The sequence below is a fragment of the Chelonus insularis genome, unplaced genomic scaffold (assembly GCF_013357705.1).
Source record: "Chelonus insularis isolate UGA/USDA-ARS -01 unplaced genomic scaffold, ASM1335770v1 contig_355_pilon, whole genome shotgun sequence".
Taxonomy (NCBI): domain Eukaryota; kingdom Metazoa; phylum Arthropoda; class Insecta; order Hymenoptera; family Braconidae; genus Chelonus; species Chelonus insularis.
Window position 1 is genome coordinate 105,141 of NW_023276520.1, and position 25,387 is coordinate 130,527.

The 25,387-nt window shown below is 27.7% G+C and overlaps 2 protein-coding genes across 4 annotated transcripts in view; one reads left to right on the forward strand and one right to left on the reverse strand.

The window, feature by feature from the left end:
• Positions 1-25,387, forward strand: part of LOC118066785 (peroxidasin-like) — a 76,571-nt gene that overhangs the window by 18,096 nt on the left and 33,088 nt on the right. The window contains exon 5 of the mRNA XM_035083109.1: positions 10,602-10,815. Coding sequence (XP_034939000.1) covers positions 10,602-10,815 — 214 coding nt within the window. The remainder of the gene's footprint in view (positions 1-10,601; positions 10,816-25,387) is intronic.
• Positions 2,599-3,949, reverse strand: LOC118066786 (uncharacterized). Of its 3 annotated transcripts, none has more exons than XM_035083112.1 (4): positions 3,682-3,949; positions 3,314-3,528; positions 2,949-3,212; positions 2,599-2,887 (listed from the first exon to the last, which is right to left on the reverse strand). In XM_035083112.1, the coding sequence occupies exons 2-4, from the start codon at positions 3,398-3,400 to the stop codon at positions 2,660-2,662; spliced, it is 579 nt and encodes a 192-aa protein (XP_034939003.1). In that variant the 5' UTR covers positions 3,401-3,528; positions 3,682-3,949; the 3' UTR covers positions 2,599-2,659. The 3 variants fall into 3 exon arrangements, with proteins under 3 accessions (XP_034939003.1, XP_034939002.1, XP_034939001.1); XM_035083111.1 differs by having other exon boundaries at positions 3,601-3,949; XM_035083110.1 differs by having other exon boundaries at positions 3,314-3,949.

A 25,387-nucleotide genomic window follows, 5' to 3' on the forward strand; every position in this document is an offset into this window, starting at 1 on the left:
ATAAATTCAAAAAGGTTTTTAATAATGGAAATAATAAGTAGCTTGTAATAAAATGAATTTTTAAAAGATTTAAAGTTATAATAATAATTCATGTTGTTTTTTCAAATTATTTACGTTAAATTTTTTTTTTAAATAATACAAACTTTATAAGATAATACAATAGAGATAGAGTGGTTGTAATATTACAAACAGGCACGACAAAAATTGTATATAAAGCTCTTGTGTATTTTTAATGTTATAAATTTAAAAAAAGTCCCAACGAGTATCTTATAAACGCAAATAAGCTTAAGGACTAAAATGAGGAACAAAGAGGGATTCGTAAAACTTACTCATGTTGAAAGTAAGTCCTAGCATTCGCTTATAAAAGTTACTCGCGTTCTGAAAACTTTGTTGGATTTATTTTTGGGTTATGAAGAAAACAGGAAGTTACACTTTTTAGTGGTACAGTAAAGTTTTTGGTCGAAACTAATTCTCTGCACAACATCATTATGTGCACTTATTAAACTCTTTTAAAACTAAAATTTCACTAATGACTTTATTCTTTGATAATTAATTTTTCTACATATTCTAAATTTATTATTTATTTTATAAAATTTAAACAATATATATTTTTTAATCTTAACAAAATATAAATAATTTTTATTTAGTTATTTATATTAGAAAAAAATTGAATAAATTTTTGCAAGAAACGTTTTGTTTTATTTTTTTTTTATATTCTATTTTATATTTATATATTTTTCATTTCGATGTCAATATTTGAAAGTAAAAATATTGCATCTATCATCATCGATCAACTGTAGAGATAAAAATATATGATCAGGCAGTAAATAATATCGTAGATGGTATAAAAAATTGCACCCAAACAAGATACGACTAGTGGAAGATTTATATTATGACTAAATTATACTGGTTGGGATTGAGAGTACTTTAATGCTAATCAATATAATAAAATTGGATAGCAAGATTTATTAGATTTTTCAATGAAGATTTATGCAATATAGTTGAAAGAGTTTAATTATGCTAATCATAAATCAATTATTATCTAGATTTATATAAAAAATAATTTACTCTTAATATGACATTGACTTTATAAAATAAAATTATGTCATCCAATATTTGTAATACGTTTTAATAAATCATACAGTCATTAAATATACCTCAATAAAGTTTCCAAGTGTAATAACATAAATAAAGTTGATATAGATAAAGTAATGTACTGCAGTGTAGCATTAGTTTGCTGGCAATTTGATTTCAATCTTCTATTTTATGATTACTAATATCGAATTGACATTAGCTTTTTGACACTACAAAAAATCACCATTTTTAATTTCATTATTGAATTTTAAAATTTTACCCACACGGAGAGAATTTTTTCACTAAATGTAAGTGCAAAAATAACAAACGCACGTTTCGAAATTTAGAAGTCAAAAAAATTTCTGTTCAACAGTCAATTTTGGGTTGTCATAAGTAATTATTTTATTAAGACACCTTTTAAGTCTCAAGTTTACTTACAAGAACTTAAAATTTACTATTGAATAGAAATATTTTTACTTCTAAATTTCGAAACATGCACTTGTCACTTTTTGTACTTAAATTAAGTAAAAAAATCTCCGTCCATCATAGATAATTTTAAAAAGTCAAATAATTATTTTTAAGCAATCTTGAATAAAAATCTCATTAAAAAAAGTAATTACCGCTAATTTCATGGAGACAAACTGCAAAAATGACATATTTTTAATTAAAATATAGATTAAATTTAAAAATTTATTCGGTAATTAATAATTAATTCTAGAAGAATCACCTTGAATTGGCATTTATTTATTTTCATCAAAGCATTTAATATTTTTAAAATGTTTTAAACAAAATAAATAAAAATTGCAATCACATAAACATAACACTTTTGATTTCTTTTAGAATGAAATTAAATAATTCCAATGATATGAACATCGATAATTGTGTAGATATTTTTGTACAAATCACGTGTTAGATATTTAATAATTGTAAATAATATAGTTAAATATAATAAATGCATTGATAAATTGATTTGAAGAATATTTGACAAGGAGAACAAGAGTAGAGAAATAAAAAATATTGAATCCTTATTCATGAATATAAATAAGTCTTGTATTGGAAAATCTTATTATAAATATGTTGTTCACTAAGCTAGAGAATTCAGCAAACTTTTATATTCCTTTCAAATAAGTGAAGTATAGAAATCAGATTGGAAATCCGTAAAGTCTATGATAAAGAATAGAAGATCAATTTCTGTGATTCTATAGTGTCTGACGATTTATCTCCACTTAATGTGAATCAAAATCGATTTTTGTTAAGTTGCATTGTCAGTTGGTTCATTTTATCAGTTTCATTATAAGAAATGTTTATTATTATTAAGATTCAGTAAAAAATTTGAATATTGAGCTTGGATGTTTGTTAAACAATAGTAATGATATTAATATATATCGCTTGAATGAATAGCAACTTCAAATGGTATTAAAGGGATTAGATAAAGTAGATTACGGTTTTTAAATGCAATGAAATTTTTAAAAAAATTTTAAATACGATTATAATAAACTTGTTGTATATAAAGTTTATTTAATATTTTTTTTTAAAACACTTATACAATTGATCAAATCTTTAATTATTATGATTGAAATTGTTATCACTTCTTTTCAGTCCTACTTGGATTTTCAGCCATTTTTTTATCAACACAATTGTTGATTTTTCTAGACATGTCTTCATATTGTTGAGTGAAGGTATTATATCCATGTGAAACTGCACAAGACGGCACACTGACAGGCAACTCACCCATTAGAATTGACAGTTTTCCGATACGACTAATAACATCGGGTATAATATGAGTCCCGATCCAAGCAGCATTAGATCCAGCCTACAAGATATTAAAATTCATTTTCAATATTAAAAATAAAAAATACCCAACATGTACGTACATTTTTTACACATTTAATCGTATCAGTGACACTTTTGGGACAATGAAGAATATCCTTGAGGTTTGGTAGACTCAGGACATCATTGGCGATTTTAGATAAACTTTCAATATAACTGCCTCCAAGTTCTATTTTATCAACAATACAACTGCTTACATTGGACATTGTTGCGAGAGCAATCACTCCAAGGTTTTTAGAAATTTTCGTACATTCTTTAATATCAACTCCATCAGCTCTTTTCATTAATTTCTCCAATTCATTTTCTTTCTTGAAAATTTATAAATTAAACTCAGTACACTGGACTTTACTTTAATTACAAATAAATAATACAATAATATTCATAATAATAACAAACAATATTATCATACCTGTTTTAATAAATTACCCAATTGTCGTTGTATCTGTTGTCCAAAATCAATCGATTTATTTATCAATTGTTCTCCAATTTCATTCATTTTATTCAAAGTATTTGTGTAACTTTCATTAAATGATGCAATAATTCCATTAATCGTTGTATTGGCAGTTTTTTTAGTAACTTCTAGTGTTCTTGGTAATGATATTTTACATAATTGAAAACTGGTAACTGTAACAAATAATATCGTCACACTGAACACTATTAAAAACGATACTTTTGACATTTTTTTTATTTAATTACTTCCAATTTGAATGTGATTAATTTGCTTCAAATGCTAGCACGATATGCAAAAAATGTTATTAATTAAAGAAAAGTACTAACAGGTGAACGTTAAACACTTGTATCAACTAAATGTTTCATTCATTCACTTTTAATGCTCCATTTATTGAGTTATCATTATATTAACTTTTAAATCAAAAAGAAAAATTTATTGAAATATCAACGCTTTTATATTCACAAAGTTTTTTTTTAATTTATACTTTTCGAATTTATTTAATATTTACAATATCTAAACATTAATATACTTTAGTATCTAGATTAATAACGAATAGTTTTCATATTAAATATCGTAATTAAATCAAATTAATTTAAACTTTATTCATGTTACGTAATTCAATAAATTATCTAGAGCGTGTATCATCAAGAAATGATTTTATGAAACTGATGCGTTATTCAAATTAACATTATTTAATAGTCATCGATAACTAATTCAGTGAACTTGACGAAATAACTATTGTGCAGGCTTACAATTTCCGGTGGAGACAAATGAAAACACTCAATCATAATAATCTATGAATATCTTGAAGTAACATCGACTATATTCCTGCAAATTGATCATTTTGTTACAAATACATTGACTTATTATATAATTATTATTATACATCTTCACAAAAATGGTTGACAGAAATAGAAATTAATTTGTCTCGTTTATTATTTTTATTTTTATGATAACATATTATCTTCTTCTTTATTGTGTATTTTGCAAAATGTTGAAATACTTATCGGTTATAAAATATAATTGTCAATCATCCTGTATTATTTATTGAAGAATAAAACAACTTTAATGTTTAAGTACTCTCTAAAAATGGGACAGTGCAAAATCAGTGAATATAATACTAATGATTCAATTAACACTGCAAAATTAATTAATATTCACTGATTTTTCAGTGTATTTCATTATTTTCACTGTTCCGTTTTTAAAGTGTATACATTTTCTCCTCTCATTTCCTCATTAGTCAAAATTGTTGATTAAATGAACCTTTGATGTTTATGTAAAGTGTGCTTACTGAAAGTATGCCTTCGTTTAAAAAATTTACAAATAATTAGATAATTAAAAATTCTAAAAGTACACATCAAGTATTTTATATTCTTATTATTTTTTTAATTTAACTTTTTATTTATAACAACAAAATATTGTTTTACAAATAGAATCCATGTTTCAGATGCATTTTTTTTTTCTTTGAATTAACAGATTATAATTTTAGAATTAATAAAATTAATTAAGAATAGTCAAAATAATATTTGCATCTAATGATTTACATTATGATTGAATTGGTAACCAAATATCTCGGTTAGTTTATCCTCACCTCCACAATTATGAAACGTAACAGTGTGTTTTATTATATATTTATTTAAGGCTAGGCTTTACTTAAAATTTTTACCTTATTAACTGTAGCAGAAAGCACCTGAAAAATGATAAGACGAAATACATCCTAATTAATGTGTTTTATTATGTAAAATAATTTTATTTATAAAATATAGAAGGTTGCAAGGATGTCAGCGGATAACTTTCTCCACTAAAAAATTTGTAAAAAAAAGAATAATTAATTATTTTCTTTTGACGGCCATGAAGCATAAAAAATCTAGGAATCATTTGATGACAATTTGCTTTCTAATTACATTTTATTAAAATATAAAATATTTATCAGCGGTATCCTACATGAAATAGGCTTTATTTTGATACTAAAATCAGTACATAAAGTACCGAATAAATCTAGTTTTGGAACAATATCAGCTTATTGTTGTTAAAAAATATTTCTTTAAATCAATTAATTATTTTATAGATTCTATTCAAAGAAGCATTTCATTAAAACAAAAAATTTTTTCCCTCAGTGTAGATATAATTGCAAATTGGCTGCAATTAATTTGCAAATTAATTATTTCCCAACTCCTTAAAATTTTCTAGAAGGAAATCAAAGTAAAGCTCAGCCTTAATCATTTTTTAAAATAAAACTCAATCAATGGACAAAATACTGAAATAAATTAAACTATAGTTTTAATTGTTCTCTGCTGTAATGATAAAACTCCACTTTTGTCAATAACTTCTTTGACCTTTTAACCAATCTCCTAGAATAATAGAGATAGTGAAATTGCAAGGAAGAGAGTTTATAGAGCTTAACAATGTCTAGAATTACACAAATCTATATTGCCTTTTCCAATTCCGATGTGTACTAATATAATTGATATACATAGTTAGACTGCAATTAATGTACAGATATTTCAGCAGGTGAATTCATAAAGTAGAGAATTTAATGTTTCATATTGTTAACTACAATTCGATTGATAGTCAGTGATCTCGTTACAGAGTATATCATAAATTAATAATAAATATTTTTAATAAGTGATTAATAATTAATAGATTTCCATGTAATGATAGACTGGTAAAAGATGTTGATAATTATCCAACTATTCAAATACTTTTCAGTGAAGTTATAAGTGTTGTCAAAACCCTTTTATGTTAGGTTGGCAATAAAATAGTGAAGCATGTGGAATAGCTTTGAATTTAATTTTTTTATTTAATAGCCTGGTCTTCAATGCAGTCATCATGTGCATCATTGACTTGTATCCACCTCCAGAGCAGAGTTATTGTGGTAACATCATAATACTCTAGATTCTCTAATGTTCAAATTTTAAAAGTGTTTCACTATTTTCTTGCTAACCCAACAATTTATTATTCTCATGCATCATGATCTTTCTAAGAAGTCATATAAAAAACTATCTTGAGAGAACATAATTATGAGTATTTGATAAAACTGTTAAAATCAAGCATAATATTCATTCAAGTATGTAATTTGGTGGTTTCCAAGTTACTTCTTAAACTTTCTGAAAGTTAGAACTTTTTATAAGACTTCTAGACAACCACAGTTTATGAGCAATTGAAGTGACTATTTTATTATTCATATATGTTTGTGTATGATAAAAAATATTTCATTCAATTATTATCTTCTATAAGATAAAAATTTTTTTTTTCGACATATTTCTATGAAGAATTACCATCTTTATTATTCAAGTTAATTTCATAAATCTCAACTTCTTGTAATTTTATTCTTTATACTAACCTAAATGCAATATTTTATCAAAGTAATATCCTTATATTTTATTTTAAGAAATGTCATAAATAATTGCGATATAGAAGAAAGGGAAAAAATGGCATTGCGCACTTACCATATACTTCTTTTCTCATTCTTTGGCACTATAATATTTCAAAGAAAGATATTCTTCCACGATGCATTGATTTTGATATCCAATTCTATTACTATATTATATATTGCATAAAGTAGTAACAATATTTCAAGCTACTTTCAATTTAATTAGATGACAAAATTGAACTTATTACCGATTTTAACCAGCTTTTATAAATAAAATATTTATAATATTCATAAAACTATTGGACAGCATATCAAATGTAATATCAAAGTCAATGGGATTTAATTTTAGTTTTTTTTTTTTATTAAAGCGCCATTAAACCAATACTGGTTTATTTTGGCTATACAATATTAATACACATATTTTTAGTGGTCAAATACATATACATAGATATAACATCATAATTTCCAGTTTTATACATGGAGTTTACAATTATTGAAGAACTTGACAATGATGACCCATGCTTGAATATTGGGCGTCTTTAATAAAGTTTTAACATTGACTTGATTGATAGACTTAATTTTTTCCAATTTGCTGAGAAGAATGCAACGTTCTTTCACGTATATTTCACACTGCCACAAGATATGGTCTAGGCTTTCCACGCTTTTCCCACACTTGCAGCAGTTGTTGTCTGTGAAGCCTATGCGTTCGAGAGATTCCGCTAGATTAAAATGATTGGCCCTACACCGATTAATAGTCACAATTGTCTCTCTATCTAAGCCTTAGTGGTAATTTAACTTCAGTTGAGAGTAAATACATTGATAAATTTAGGTATGGGTGTGTGTGATAAAATTGTAATTTAAAGAAGTAGTTAAAGGTTTGTTGGAAAAGTATTATTTCCATGTGTTCATTTGAGATAAGTAATTATCATTAACACATTGTTTCACGGTTTCCATTCGTATTCTACTTGACTCGAATAGTGTAAGCCAATAATACGTGCGATAGAAAGCACGTGAAGAGAAAGGGTAAATGTAGTGGTATTAAGAGCAGTTGATGCTAGCAGAAGTGTGTCCATGTAAAGCTTTCCCTCGGTTTTGATTACCTGGTTCATAGTATCGAGATTCAGCAGGTGGGTTAGTGATAACAATACCTCTTCCACTCACGTACACTTACACTCAAAGTATGTAAAGAGGTACTCACAGGTTGCTTTCATGTTCAAGTTGAACACTCCAATTAAATGGTTTAATTAAGCTTTAACATTTCTGCTATTTCTCAACTCATGTGACCTCACAATTGAATAGATCTGTTGAGAAACTTTATTATCAGTAACTTCCATGAAATATTCCCCTGGATTTTGTTCCTCGTCAGTTAATGAAACTGTAAATCTTAAGATATTTTTACATTTACCGTTATTCAGTTATTTGCTTTATTCCATAACTCGTTTAATGTCTATTAAATTAATCTGATCTATGCATTAAAGTGTTCAAGAATTTCTCTTTAGAGATAGTGATTTTATTCTCGTGTATCATTTAGAAATGATGGATGAAACTTTCAGTTCAAGATAATACCATTCATGATTATTATAGATTAATTAGTTGAAATTTAAATTTAATTAATTAAAATTTCATTAACTCTTTATAGTACAGTTGAGTCAAGTTAATATTAATTTTAATCTACTCATAATTCTTTCAATAACACTAAATATAGTGATATTTAATTTAATAAAATAAAACATTTATAATTTTTAGTTGGAATGAAAATTTGAATGAAATATATCGATTATTCTCCTGTGGCCAAATGAAAAATAATTATTAAAAATGATTAATTTAGTTATTTAAAAAAATAATTAAAAACATTTTCATCATAAATATATTTGTAATGGTTTGAGTGAATAAAAAAAAAAAAAAATGTAAATGTTTTTATATCAAAAATTATAAAAGTCTAAAAAAAAAAAAAGACTGAATGGAAAGAAAAATTGGAGTCACTTTTTCAGTAGGCTATCATATAGTTGGCTGAACATAAAGGGTGTAGAAAGATTTTTCTGAGACGTATAAGTTCGTTTTCATTTCCTTCAAGTCGGAAAGGAGGTCCTATCCTTCCGGGACCGGAAATCCGTTGCCCGACCCACTTTTCTCATAATACCGTCGGTTGTATCGTAACACTTGAAGCCATGAATAAACTTCTCGCTTGTATGCAAACGTATAAAGACAAAAAAAAAAAAGAAGTCAATGATAATGATAATACGGCGTGATAAAAGTCCAAATGGATTTGAACTTTAGCTAAAAAAAAAAAGTCTAGTCTGATATTATTTAATATGCAATGGCAAATTTGAGTTTTATTATCAGTAATTGAATCATTAGAGATATCCTAAATGTTACCAAGTGTTTATTGGTCTCACGCGTTATGCATGCGTCGACTCGTAACTACGTTTTCCGTTTTATGTGCCGATAAATGTTGTTACTCGTTGTTGGTGGCGTAATCTTTGCCTGTAATAGAGATAAGCGAAACCATAGTTGCACACACGCTTTGGATTAACATTGACCGACACATCGGTTACGATTCATTGACCTATGAAACGATCCAACAGGCTACATTCTATACCAATATGTATGTAGAGAAATATAAATACACAGGTGTAGCAAAACAATCTAGTCTGCTTCCTAGATGACAACATGTTAACATGTTGCTCAATCAAATTAAAAGACAGTTCCAATTGCAATTGTTTTGTGATAATTATCACTTATCTGTAAAATTCAGATATTATTGAGGCTGATTAATAAAATAAAGATGCTTGAATAAATGAATTTTAAAGCTATTTAATTCATCGCTCATATAGACATCAATTTTATGGTCTTTATTTATTAATTGCTCTATTCAAAAATTTTATTTTTAAATTTCAGATTAATGCCAACTCTTTGATGAATTTCCTCTTCCTTTTTCACTCTTGATTACTCTCAAATATATTCCAGCATGCCAAACAGATTCTAGACTCTCAGCAATTAGACTCTAGAGAATGAGGTCATAGGTTGGTTCGAATCGCGTGTTCGGGAAAATATGAGAGGTATGAAATTGAGAGTAAATAAATATGTGGCTTCGAGTCAGTAAGTTCCTAGGGTATAATTATTCAGTATTCAATGCTTCATAAAAATGATAAATTGACTTCTTTTGTAAATGTTATGTCATATTTTTAAACAAAGTGTAATAGTGGGTTTGGTGAGTGAAAATATAACTAAAATTTGAACTTGAGTATCTGCAGTGAAAAAAAATGAGTATCTAGGAAAAAACTAATCTTGCCTCCACTCACTTCTCTAGTGTTTCAGACAACTTATTCTCATTGTATTCTGTGTTACCTTCCTACTGATGTATATCTGAGACACGTAATATGCTACGATTTTTCTTAGATTATAACAGCTTTTTTCTTTTGCTTCTGTTGGATGATATATTCATTACTCTCCAGGGAAAAATAACCTTTGACTTTTTAGCATCACTCTAGAGAAAACTGAGCCCTGATATTTTAAAATATTTGTCAACTATGTATATATATATATATACACATATGTGTATGTATTTTATGTGATTTGAAAATATTCTCTTTAGTTTTCGTCTATCAACTTTTTACTATTTGAACAGAATAAAATTGTAATTCAGTTTGCTTTTGTATTGATGATATTTTGAAATCAAAGAATTTTTTTCTTCATTCTACTTTACAGACCTTTTTCAAATGAAATGGTATTTTCTTTTTTCATTCCTGGGAAAAGGACATATAAATATGTACAAAATATTCAGTTATTGCAATGCATCAAAAAAAAGATATTATTTGAATAATAATTCAATTTCGTTTTTCAGTAAATGAAATTTTTGTTCTTTTTTTTCAGGTTTCGTGGGTTCGTAGGCGTGGTGACGAGCTTCATTTGCTTACCTTTGGTATTCACACGTACTCGAGTGATTCCCGATTCTCATTGGACTACCAAATGCCCAACGATTGGCGGCTTTTACTACGAACAGCAACCGAACGGGATGCTGGCGTTTACGAGTGTCAAGTTAATGTTCATCCACCCTTAACAAGGACAGTCTATCTTACAGTCTCTGGTGAGTAATTAATCTTGTCAAAATTCCCCAACCACCTATATGTTAATATTCACTGGTTTAACTAAAATACCGTTGATATAATTGATCTTTCATTACTGATTAACTAAAACGAATAATAGTACATATAGATCCAGCTAGCAATTTGAATCCAGCCTTTTTCTAAAGTCCTGAACATGGTCCACTTCATTGTTGAGATGCCTAGCCTGATTTGGCACCATTAAGAAAGTTCATTTAGACCTGGAAGAAAGAATAAGACCAGGGCTATTTAGTGTTCATTCATTTAATAAGTAGTGTCATGGTAGCAATAGAGTAGAAGAGGAAGTAGGATTATGGTCGATTTATTTATTTTGTAAGCACACTGCGTCTTCATCAGCTAATCCTCTAATATATTGGAAAATAACTTGGCAGTTACCAGAAAATTGCAGAAATGATGATTGGTGATGATTTAATGAAGTAAAATATGATTTAATAAAAACAAAAAGTGGTATATAATTCCACCTTCTTTTCTAGCAATCAGGTAGCAGCTGGAGACCAGAATCATTCATCAATTATTTATGTCATGAGTAGTACTATGTCAGTTATAGGATTGTAACATTGGAGTATATCCTAGGAAAACCTGATCAGGCTCATGTATTGTCACATTTTATTGCTATTCGAATAGTTGTTCAACTGGAAAAGATAAAATTCTAAATAGTTGATCGAATGTTGGCTTGAATGAGAAGAGAAAAAGAAGAAATATCAATTTAAAAAAATATGAAATTCAATAAATCTTTTGGAATAACTTTTTGATAAAAGTCTAGGTTCTTTGTATCATTAACAAAAAAACTTTTGTAAGGTTAATCTCACGGGTGGGCGCGTTAACGTTGGAAATCCGTGCTTGGTAGCGGATAACGTGGTATAATAAATCATCAAAGTGTCATCATTTAAGTAATCGATAAATATATAGTAGCTTTTTAACATAAATTTGAGTATTTTATCAAATATATAACCCACTATGATACATGATGAAATTGTTTTCTGATTATTAATAGCTGATGATGTACGAGTAAATTGACAAGCATGTTAGCACATTAAATTATTTAACGCGTGAAAAATTAAATGTCTGGTCACGCGATGAAATTATGACAACACATAATAGCGAGAGGCGGTAATAATATTAGTCGTTAATCATTCTCAAGATTAGAAGTACTAAGTTGCGGCCGGTCTTGACAACCAGGCGCACTTAAATTAAATGATAATGAGAACAAAAAGCTTTCGAGGATGAAATGAAATATTTTTGTCTACTATAATTAGGTTTATCATAAAAAAAAATCGATTAAATTATAAGCAATGAAATGACAATTTTTAAATACTTCCTTCAACATCAACATGCACAGTCATATAGTAAAATTGAAATTTTTATTATGTTAAAATAAATTGTTGCATAATTTCGTTGGTGTCATAAATTTTATATATCATAAATTTAATTCGTACATGTAAAACATTTGACCGATGTTCTAAGTGCATGACCAGTATAAATTGCTATTCATATAGAATAACGTAATATTTCCTGACTTCATAAAAGCTATATGGCTAGGGGGCCATTGTCCAAGATAAAGCGATGATTCTAAACTCGATTCTCTCGAGAGCTTAAATTCTACGTTTTGTAGATGGTTTTTATGCTTGATCAATTTAAAGTGTAATCATGAAATGAAATTTTTTTTCATTTTTTTAAAATACTTTTTTTTTTTTTTTCATTCTTTCATTTCATCTATCTGTGCATCATTAAATTATCTTACATTAACTTACCACAGAATCTAAATTTATATTAATCAGTTTCAAATGGTAAATAATTCCAATATAATTGGAATAATGGTGATTTATTTTTTACATCCCTGTGAAATTTAACACTTTGGAATAAATATCATGAAACAGACCCATTAGCCTGTTAACGATGTACATTTGAACAATTTTTTTATTTGGACAATACCACGGATTGTAATTCAAAATGGAAGTATGTTTCATGATGAGGATTTCTAAATGATTTTTTTTTTTTTTTACATTTTATTTGTTAAAACAAAAAAAAGTATAAAATAAAACTATAAATGATTGTTATTTATTACTTGTTGGTTAATTTGCTTTGTCATTTTTTATTTAGAAAGGTGAAATAAAGAACAACAGAGTCTAAAGTAATTCTGAAGACTACAAATCGATGAGTTCATTGAATGAAATTGATGAGATACCATAAACTATTGGCTAGAATGTGTTCAGGGAAGGTAAATCCTGGTAGAAAAAAAAAAAATGAAAAACCTGGCATTACCACAGGTTCTCATGTATTCCGATTCTATTGCCTACGAACCAAAAGCGGTTTCCTGAAACTTACCAAATAATTTCTCCGTAAAAGAGCATCATCGATTTCGAGGGCTTTTTACAGCTGGCAACCGTTCAACCAGTTACGAACTTAAATTCCAAACGTGGGCAAATACTTTTTTCGCATCACTACCGTTTATGTGTTTGTGTGTATGTGTGTATGTAGAGAGAAAATCAAGTAATTTCCTTTCTCTCTTATTCGTAATAAAGTATCAGAATAGCTGATTCACTTTAAATTACTTGACTTTTTTTTTTTATTACAGCAGTCATATAATACTTATTTAAGTTAGATGTTTGCCACTGAGTCATCTAGAGTAGAGATTTATTGGCAATTAATGTATCGCAAATTTGTCTCATAAAAATCATTCAAAGCTTTTATGTAAAAGTTATATAGCAACAATAATAGTGTATTGGACATTTGGGTATGGGAGCAATGAAATTATTTCTTTTATCAATTTATTATCCTGAATAAAAATAAATAGGCCCAAAAGAAGCCCAAAATCAAAAATAAGCCCAATACAGACTTAATTGAAGCCCAATTTTGACTTAAGAAATTTTCAGTGCCCAAAACGAGCCCAATTTAAGCCTAAAAATATTTTGCAGGCCCACAATGTGCCCAGTTCAAGCCTAAAAATATTTTGCAGGCCCAAAATACGTCCAATTCAAGCTTAAAAATATTTTGCAAGCCCACAATGTGCCCAATTCAAGCCTAAAAATATTTTACAGGCCCAAAATACGTCCACAATTCAAGCTTAAACATATTTTCCAGGCTCACAATGTGTCAAATTCAAGCTTAAAAATGTTTTCTGTGAGCCTGAAAAATGATTTGGGCTTTAATCAAGCCTCCTTTGGGCGTGCCTAAAAAATGATAATTTTTTACTTGGGTTAATATTGAATTATATAAGAAAGCAGCATCTGTATCGTAAATACTTTTAAGCTCGACTGACTTGAGAACTAAAGCTCAATTGAATCATACTCTTATTATTTTACATCTGAATATAAACAGTCTATATCACATATTCGGGAGCCCCAATTCTAAATGATTACCTAGTTTTGGACTCTACATCACAACCAATGTAGTGACAGAATGTGAAAGAAAGAAAAGAATACTGGAGTAATTTTAAGCTAAACGCCAAAAGCATCAACAGAAATATTTTGATGAAAAAATAACATGTTGATGTTATAAGACTAGTAAAATCAATCAATATTTACATTTCAAAAGCACTGCTTTAGATAGAATATTTCTAGATTTGTTTATAGTATCATAGTAATGTGTTGATACTAGAAAAAGTATCTTACGATAGTAAGGCATCAAGTGTCAAAAAGCATATTGTGAAAGTCGTATGTCTGGTTGGATTGGCAAAGGACTAAATTGAAAAATACACAGGAGAAAAGCGTCCTAGAATTCAATTGAAATATATAAGGTGCATTTTGAAAGAATTCAATAGCTTGAGGAATAAAGTATTGATCTTTCTGATCGACAACTGATGATAAATCAGTCCAAATATAGTGAGATACAAAAGTTTATTAAATGACCTCAGGCATTTTTTTCTTTCACTTGTTTTTCTATTCTACTCATGCACCAAGTGATTCTCTTTGGTATTTTTTACCGGGATTTTTTTATTTACTATGTCACTCTCAAAGGAATGTCCTCTTATTGTCACCAGTATAGACTATTTTATTAGATATAATACGTTTTGATCCTTTGAAATGGCTAGAAAGATATGCAATTTTATTTCTTATGAATATTTATTACGTACTCAACTCACTTTGGTATGAAAGTAATAATATGTCATGAGTATTATACATACAGATAGTCTACTTGTAGATAATTCGTTGTAATAACATTCAACTATTCAATATTTCTATTTTAAATACAATATTTATAATTATAAAAATTTAATCATTTTAAATTGGTATTACTGCGAGCATTTTTAACAAAATATTTATCCTATTTATGTATCAATGTGCATATATATGTATCATCACTAAAAGTTTACTTATTCAAACAATGCATATTTAAAATTCACTAAAAACTGTACACGAAATAACATGAAGAGTTTATAAATATTTTCATATTGAAAAAAAAAAAAAAAATAATGGACTTTTAACAAAAAAAATTCTCGTATGTGACTTTAATAACATTTAAATAGAACAAAGTGAAAAAAAAAAATGATTTTATCACTGCGACATTGAAAGTGTTTTATTTCAATGCACTAAAAGTGTTGATGAAATAGAAGACATTTTGAATATATTAGTGATAGAATTTTATTTCCATTTACCTAGAAGGGTATTTATTGTAGATGAGATTAAAGTCTAAAGCTCCTACAAGACGTGGTATGTCTGAGATTTGATATTAAGTAGCCTCTCGGGCTCAATCTAATTATAATCTATTAGCTATTAAATTATGTTCTACATTATAGTTATCGACTATATCAGTAGCACATCACTTGCAGGTCACGCGATGTATCGGCGTCGACGCGTATATGTGGTTATATCACTAAACTACAGCATATTATTGAGTTGAATTATACGCTTGTTATCTATCGCAGTATTGTAATATTCAAATGCTTTGAAAATGACCAATTAAATAGTATAATGATGACTTACTATTGTACGATGAGTAAATGAAATATTAAGAACTCAATATTAGATACTTATCATTTTTATAATAGAGTCTCAAGGTTCAATTAACTTTTATTTATTCCTTTTCTATACATCAGATTATCTTATGGGGCGTAAAAATTGAACTTATTTTGATTTTATTCACCCTGCTTCAATATTTAATTTCAGTTTGAAATTATGAACCTGCAGGTTCATTTTATATAATAAAAATTGCGCTAACTTTAAACTGGTCAACCTGCATAATTCCACTTCCAGGGCTTAAGGTTCAACTTAGATGATTCATTTTCAGGATAATAGAATGTAAGTAGTTTGGATTCAGGTTTGTTAGGGCCAAAGTAGTTTCAAAACTAGTTCCTCAAAATGAATAACCTAAGTTGAACCTTAAGCCCTGAAAGTGGAATTATGCAGGTTTACCAGTTTAAAGTTAGCACAATTTTTATTATATAAAATGAACCTGCAGGTTCATGATTTCAAACTGAAATTAAATATTGAAGCAGGGTGAATAAGATCAAAATAAGTTCAATTTTTACGCCTCGGGTTTTTTATTAATTACTGATAATTATTATGCTATTTAGAATTTTCTTTCAACTCTGTTTTATTTGGTATACAAAATACTATATCGTAATTTAAAATCTTTTGTTCATGCTATTAATTGTTTAGATAGAAAATTTGTCATTTCAAGTAGAATAATAAGGAAGGATTATCCAGGAGTTCTAAAAGTTGAGTCGTTAATCTGCAGAGTTTTACTGATGAGCTTTAATAATGGAGTAATCACTAGAAGATCAAAAGAATTTGCGTAGGAAATCTAATGTTTTCATTCATCTGATTTGGAAGTTTACTAAACCGGAATTTTTTTATTTATTTAATTATCAATTATTTTTATTTTGTCTATTCAGATTTTAGATTTATTTTTATTATTATTTATTAAAAAAAAAATAATATAAAATACTATTATATGACCTACATTTTGAAATATTTATTTCAAAAGAATATTTTATATCTATTTATAATAATTATATTCATTTTCCATTGTATTAGCATTCATTTTATATTATTTAATAAACATACAACATATGTAATTAATTAAATTTATTATTAAAATAATATTGGAATATTTTGAATATCTTTACGTAGTTTTCTCATCTTTTGAGATATTTTTAGTTGTTACAAACAAAGTGAATTATCATTTATATCGAGTATTGTATTATTTAATGTAATTAGTGAATTTTTTAATTTTCATAAAATAATATTTAAAGTTGAAATAATTTGCGGAAGAGAAGATAAACTGATTGACAGTCGTTTTAAAAGTTTTCACCGCGAAATGAAGTTTAGACAAAGTTGATGATTGATTACTTCAACCGTAACTCATAGACTAATATTATAAAGTAGGTCATGTATAATATATTATAAAATATACTTTAATCTCTTTCTTGTAGTGAAAGGGCGATTAAGTGAAGCTATGTTTAACAAACTAGCTGGGAAATGAAGCTTTTTACTTACGTATGTACTTAACCATTACAGTCTTTAAACCTCACATGTTACAGATGTAAATTCACCATCTATCTCCTTTAAACCAAAGTTCCTCTTTCATGTTAACACGAGCAAGTTTGAAATAGTTTGATGAATAGTGAGAAGAAACTTGGAATTATTCGAATATATTATTTTCTGATATTACCTAATTTGCTGATTTAGATATATACATCAATTATAAGTTAATACGTGCGAAATTATATCCATAAATATCTCAGTTAATTATCACTTATTTGAGTCATATTGTTTGTTTTAGCATGGAAAGGTAATTTATGTATGTAGATCGATATCTAAGATATACAACGTCTGGTAGACGATGATAAGATAAAGTCTATTCGTATAAAAGGTAGTAGTTAAATTGAGTTCAACAGATTACGCAAATTTAGATGGAAATTAGTCGAATGAATGGTAAAAATTTCTACATTTTTGAAAAATGAATAAAACATTTTCGATTGCAATAGATGATTATCATCGATTACTTTAGAAAATAATTAGTAGAGTATATTTCAGGCTAAAATTAAAGCAATTTCCGGTTTTAACCCATTTTAGGGGTGAAAAAATTAATTTTTCATATGTTTGACCCGATTCCGCATTTCTACGCATCAAGACAAAGAGAATGAATGGTCGAACTTGGAAATCGGACAACTTTGATTTTTCGACCCCAAAAAATGGCAAGTGGTACCCCTTTCCATTTTTTTCGGCCAAAAAATAAAGGTACTCCGATTTTGATGATTGAGGGCTCATTCTCTTCGTCTTGATGCGTAGAAATGCGGAATCGGGGCACCGGTCAAGAAAATTCACTTTAACACCCTTAAAAACGGGTTACACTAAATACAAATTATAGAATATCATCCCCTTGACTTTAAACCCTTATAACTCATGAACGGACGGTCTAATAACTAATTTTGAGGACGTTTTGGAAAGCTGAAAATCCAAGCTAAACATTCATATCCATGAAATGTGTTTAAAAAATTTCTTTCACCCTTAAAATTGCTAAAATATGAAAAAAAAACACATTTTTCTGGGAGTTTGCCACTTATTTTGGCAATTTTAAGGGTGAAATAATTTTTTTAAACGTTTTTTATCGATATGTATCTTTAGCTAAGATTCTGAAGTTTCTAAATATCTCTTAAAAACCATTGTTTGATAATTTTTCGACGAGTTATAAAGATCCAAAGTCAAAGAATAGGTAATTTTTTGACCCTCACTTGACTTTGGACCTCTATAACTCTTATACAAGTCATCTAATGAAGATTTTTAAGAGGTATTTGGAAACTTCAGAATCTTAGCTAAAGATACATATCGATAAAAAACGTTTGAAAAAATTATTTCACCCTTAAAATTGCCAAAATAAGTGGCAAACTCCCAAGAAAAATGTGTTTTTTTTTCATATTTTAGCAATTTTAAGGGTGAAAGAAATTTTTTAAACACATTTCATGGATATGAATGTTTAGCTTGGATTTTCAGCTTTCCAAAACGTCCTCAAAATTAGTTATTAGACCGTCCGTTCATGAGTTATAAGGGTTTAAAGTCAAGGGGATGATATTCTATAATTTGTATTTAGTGTAACCCGTTTTTAAGGGTGTTAAAGTGAATTTTCTTGACCGGTGCCCCGATTCCGCATTTCCACGCATCAAGACGAAGAGAATGAGCCCTCAATCATCAAAATCGGAGTACCTTTATTTTTTGGCCTAAAAAAATGGAAAGGGGTACCACTTGCCATTTTTTGGGGTCGAAAAATCAAAGTTGTCCGATTTACAAGTTCGACCACTCATTCTCTTCGTCTTGATGTGTAGAAATGCGGAATCAGGTCAAACATATAAAAAATTACTTATTTCACCCCTAAAATGGAGTAAAACGGAAAATTGCTTCAATTTTAGCATGAATTATTTGCCAAAAATGATTTTCACTACATCGACTTTTCCCCTTTCGTCCAGATCTTTCATTTGAGCCCTCGATCAACCCCGTACCACCATTAGCATAAAAGTTATGCACATTTTCATGTTTTACTGTTTTTCACCTATATATCATTATTCCATTAATTTTCTAACAACAACCTTACGTCTATCTGCTTCAGAAAAACGGCAGATTCATACGTAAATAACAAATATAGGACAAAATATCTAAATTTAACGACATTCTTGCGTTGTTTCGGGTAATTACTTTCTTGCACTGAACCAGTAACTACTCACTAGTTTTCAGTAACAATCCAATCGCACTGATAACCAATGGTGTTATTTTGCATCACTGGACCAATGCTAGTTATGATGGCCAATGATATAATCCTGTTAACTGATTTATTTAAGAGAGTAAGCATGTTCTAAAGTTCTAAGCTCCTTCAACGTATTAGAATTTTGCTATCCTTCAAGTTGTCTGTTGAATAGGTAATATTATTCAACCTAAAATGTCCCTTGCATTTAGTGTATTCATATTCTGAAACTTGTGAGTGGCTTCTGCATCGATGCTTCATGAATTTACTGGTCTTGAAGAAACTATGTGAGTGTCAAAGTGATAATACCCTTGATAATAAATCTTTTTATTTAAACTATACATTAGTGATATATTTATTTATTTATTATTTGTTCCTTATCTGAGTTCATGTATTAAATTATTAGCTCTATAAATTCAAATAACATTCGATAAAGAGAAAATTTGAAAAGTAAAAAAGAGTTGCAGCTTCTTGGAGCAGATGTGTCTCAGAAAATAGTGATGTATGTTGTTTATTGAGAATTTATATAGTAGGATGCTCGTATTCCCATCGATTCCTATTCGTTTTAACGCGTCTTGGATTAAATTGAGCATCCCCCATGGCTCTTGTCACACTACCCTTGAGACAGTGAATCTCATGTGTAAAGTATTTTACTATCCCTACGTATCTGTATATGTCCTCCTAACAGCTTAAGAAGAATCGTTAAAGAAAAAAAGTCTGCACAGATCACTTTAATCGTTGGTCTCTCGTCTCTAAGGATGTTGTCCTGAGATCATCAGTGATTTATTTACGATCACAACTCACACTTTACACAAAATTACTTCTCTCTAATTTTACATATATTATTGCATCATTTTTTTTACTTCAATTTAATTACTTCCTCCTACTTCATTAATTTTTTAAATTTTAAATATTACTGATTTTAATCAAATTTTAATAAATAATCTTCAATATTTTACTGAGTTAAGTTGCTTTGAATATTAAATATAAGGTTGCTTGTAATTAATGATGAATTTATAATTCCAATTTACTTATTTAATAAGAAATAAAATAAAAAAAACAACAGTTTATAAAGTGAAATATTTAATCAATCTATCATCTTATAGATGTAATATTAAAACTAATTAAAAATAATAAGATGTCAGTTGCTATTTAAATCTTTACTGATTTATAAATCAGATTTTTTTAATGAATACTTAATAATAAATTGATGTTAAAGAAAAATTGAAATTTAGTATGACATATTTCTATATTGACTTGATCCTTGGATGCATTTAATTAAAAACACTTTTTCTCTAACATCAATACTTGGACGTAAAATTATTTTAAAAAGTACAGATAACCGAAGTATTATATAATATTGTAACAGGAAAAGTGCATTTAGTCTTATCGGTTTGAAGTAGAAAATGAAAATAATGGAATGAAAGTTATAAAGAAATACCATGATAATCGGATATGATAAGCTTTATGGATTTCAGTACTTATCTTGACAATCAAGAAGGATGAAATCATGGAATAAATGCTTTTCAAGAGATTCCCGAGGGCTTTTGTTTTGAAATCAATGATGATGCGAATGTAGCTATGGCCAAAAGAAAGTTAATTCGATTTTATTGGGAATATTTGATGGTTACTTTTACGAGTTTCAATCAGAGGAATTATAAAAAAGACATCCTTTTCATTACATTTCACTTTAATTATTTAAATCGTTAATAATTAAATTACTTTAAGTATTTAATGTTTAATAATTTAAATTTTTATAGATTCGTATTTGAGTAATTTAATCATTAATTATAAAATTACAAAATAAAAATAAGTCTTATTGTTTTTTTTTTTTTAATTAAAAGTTGATTCAAATGTTCATTTTATTTTAAAAAAAAAAATTGAAAAAATATAAATAAACGTATTTGTCAGTTTAATAAGATAAAACTCATTAAAATAAAATAAAAAAAGTCTTTTATATTGTAAACAAGAGTGAGTAGGGTCACTGTAACAAACTAGACTGGTGTAGAACATCAGGTGACAGTTTTTAAATTTGATATTTTTTTTTTTTTACCTTGTAGAGTAAAATTTTTTTCTACTTTTTATTATTATTTTTTTTTTTTTTTTTATTTGTTGTCATGAAAGCAAAGCTTGGAGTAGTTTTGGCTGAAAAGAGAGAATAAATAACTGTAAATAGCTTCGATCTGTTGGCACCATTACAGAAGCCACTTCGGCTTGAGTGAAACCAGCGCTTGTAGCATAAAGAAGAAAATCGCTCTAGCACAAGGATGTGCCTTAAGCTGGAAACAATTGTAAGGAGAAAAATAAAAGCTAGACTCTTATTAAGTTCACTAAAAAGTAAATGCCACTGAGAGAGATAAAAGAGCTTTGAATTTTAAAAAGCCATCATATTTGCAGGTGAATGAAACAAGTGGATTCAATTTTAATAAAATTGACTCTCATTACTACATTTCTACAGCTATTTTATTTATTTATTATCAAATAGATGTATTTTTAAAATATTTATAAACAATGTGAAGAATAAAAATAAAAGTGTCAGTTCTTTAATAAGAAATACTTGATCAAAGATTGAGTTTTGATTGAAAAAAAAAATTTTTTCTGATTTGAAATAAGAGACAAAATAAATAAATAGATATAAAAATACTAATGGATTCTCTTAGAATGATACGGCTGGTAAGGGTGGAACAAATTGATGTAACAGAATTCAATTTCAACAAGTTCTTGATGTACAGAGAAGAGAGTTGAAACAGATGCGAAAAATCTAAAGTTTTCTAGTCTCAGGTAAAGCGAAAGAGGCGCAACGTCGTCGATCTTCTTAGCAAGAAGAAACATTGACTTTTCAAGAAAATGGTAAAAGAAATAAGGGTCGAACGATGTAGTGAAGAAAAGTCTTGATGGAGAAAGAAGTAGAATAGCTCAAGTTACCAAAGTAGACATTTCCGTAGAGATTTCCTTTGAATCTATTGGTGAGGCTTTGAAGTAAAATTACATTATTTGTCCAGTATTTGCATAATTAGTGTACTGTTAATAGAATAATCGTATAATAACTTTTCAAATTATTTCTTCATTCATTCTAATATTTTTATTGTTTGCGAAATGCTATAAGCCCGACTTCCAGAGACATTGAAATTAAATATGCTAATTTATGAATTTCCCTAATTGTTTAATTGATTTAAAAAAAAATTTTCTCATTTAAATACGAGTTTTAATTGAATATTATTTTGAAACAATATTTCTTTTATTGACTTTAAAAAAATTGATTTTTTTTTCTCGTCATTAAAAATATGATTTTTCTTATTAATTGTAATAAAAAATTGCACTTTAATTATAGTAATTAAAAAGGTGTAACACTTGACACATTTTCCTTTGTAATATTTACAGAAATAATTAATGAGTTGATAGTTTTTGTAGAATAATTACCAAATTAAACACTTTGCCTCAAGTTTGGAACTTGAAGAAGTTTAACATAACAAAAGATCAAGTAATTTAAAGTTTAATATTTGACTCTTCACTTTATTGTTAATATAAATAACAAAACCTTATTCAATTCAAATACGTTTTCTGCATAATCGATTTACAAGTTTGTCATCTGTATTATGTTCATATGGTTTCTTCCTAATATTACGAGAATCTACTTCAACAACGTGATTGAAATATATATATTAGCATCAAATTTATCTAGCTAATGTACAAAAAAAAATAAATAAATAAAAACACTAGAATTTAGAAGATTAATATCTCTAAAAAATTACTAAAGTTATTTAATAGATTTTTTTAAAAGTTATATTTTTGTAAGAGTTCAAAACTTGACTACAAATTATCTATACATATATTATAGTTAGCAAGGAATATTTACGATAAAACTTTCTGTAGGGATATTTTACGAATTTTTTTACAAACTATGTTCTAGTGAAATTCATTTCAGATTTTTTTTTAATTTAAATATTCTTATCTTTTGTTTTTTTTATTATTTTTAATAGAATATTTATTGAAATAAAATATAAATCTTGGAGTTTCTATTTTAAAATATCATGAATTTTTGTTGATAAAAGTCAAATCAATTCTGACAACTGGAATTGAGCAATGGAATAGAGAGCATATTTAGGTGCAATTAAGTCTTCAAGTACAGATTGCGTTAAAAGTGTAGTTATGTTTCGGCCGACAGCTTTGGATTGTAGTGCAAGGAGCCACACACGAACATTTACTTTCTCCACTCCTCTGTTTGTACCCCACAACTATTCGCTTTGGCTCCATCTTACCCCTATCGACCCCTTGAACGCCTCTCACTAACAACCTCGAAAGCTTATTCAATTTACTCGAAACGGCTTCTCGAGGCTTCCAACGATTGTGTAGATCTATGTGGCATAGTGCTTGTGAAGCTCTAAACCTAATACTCCTGTTCAAAGTCAATTTCCTCAAGCTATAAAGCTTTTGATTATCTGATGAAAAAGTCATTAATTGGCACACTTTCTAAAAGCTATTTTTACATTTTTATTTTCTTCTTCTTCTTCTTCTATGGAAAATCGATTTTATAAAAAAGGGAAGTAGAAATTTATTTTAAACATTAATACATAAATATTACTTTTTATTTTTATCATGATAAAATGAATTGGTTTTATTTTATTTTATTGTCAAGATTTAGAAGGAAGAGATTGTAAAAATGGTACTTCATTAACTAAGCTACGAATTACTCAAGAAATCTAAACAAATTAAAACTATCAAAATAGTATATGAGTTCTTTGGAGGTTTACATCAGTGGTTGCAGCGTAATTATTGCAATCCAATAGAATCTGAGAGAGGATTTAAACGTAGTAAGGATGAATTTGTTTTGTGTCTCTTTAATTAACTTCAGCTCAATGTTGAACACATGCAGAACGATATGTGTAACATGTACAGAAAAAAAAAACAGTGACTTTGCCTGCATTGGCATTTTTTCTAGAAAGAAATCAAATAAATGACTCGGATTTTAGTGATGTAATGAGAACTCATTTATTCTCAGTCTAAAAAATCCAACAATCATTCATGGTTGTCTAGAAAGTCTATTTTGAAGCAATTAACTGTTTTGTTAGAATAATTCTTATGCACAAATAATGCTTATATATTTTCTGCACAATATAAATCTAGAGGAAATAGCTAATCACCAAATAATTAATGTACTTAAGAGACTTAGTTGAAATTCCCTTAATAATTACTACAATTTATGATTAATGAGTCTATTAAATTATGTTACATGAATAAAATATATACATTTTTATTTATCCAGAATTTTCTCTAAGATTATTTTAAAGATTTTATCTTCCAGCAAATCAATCGATTTCTCATTGAGTTTGACAGTAGTGGTTGGGTTAGGCGACTTCTAAATCAAATTGAAATTGGCACGAGTAACGCTCGTACTATTACTCACGATCTACCGCCCAGCTAATAAATTTTTTTTCTTCTTTTAAGAAGAGAAAAAATAGCGTATCCATTTTAAAAGATATCGATTCAAAGTTTTTTGCATTTATGTTTAAATAAAAAATAATATTAGGTACTTGTACTGATCACAAAGTAAAGGTAAATGTGTATTTACTATTATAAGCATCAGTGATGGTTGAAAATGGGAAATGTATACATGTTGCATGCACGTCAAGTGGTTTTGGAGATGGCAAAATGTCTCTGGTGGCCAGAGAATGCAAGCAGCATACGACAGTATACACACGTGTGATGAGAAGCATGATGCTGTTGTTTAGCATATGTTTATAGAATGACTTTTAGATGACCCAATATAAACTCTTCTAAAAATCTTTATCTCTGCTTTGAAAATATCTTCATCAGGTTTATGCAAGATGCATAACATTAGTTTAGTTGTTGAGTATGTAT

Excerpts from the sequence above, each read along its gene's own strand:
- LOC118066786 (XM_035083110.1), bottom strand. The coding sequence starts at position 3,583 with ATGTCAAAAGTATCGTTTTTAATAGTGTTCAGTGTGACGATATTATTT. Across the intron at positions 3,213-3,313 it reads TGGGTAATTTATTAAAACAG|AAAGAAAATGAATTGGAGAA; the intron begins GTATGATAATAT and ends TAAATTTTCAAG. Across the intron at positions 2,888-2,948 it reads CGATTAAATGTGTAAAAAAT|GCTGGATCTAATGCTGCTTG; the intron begins GTACGTACATGT and ends AATATCTTGTAG.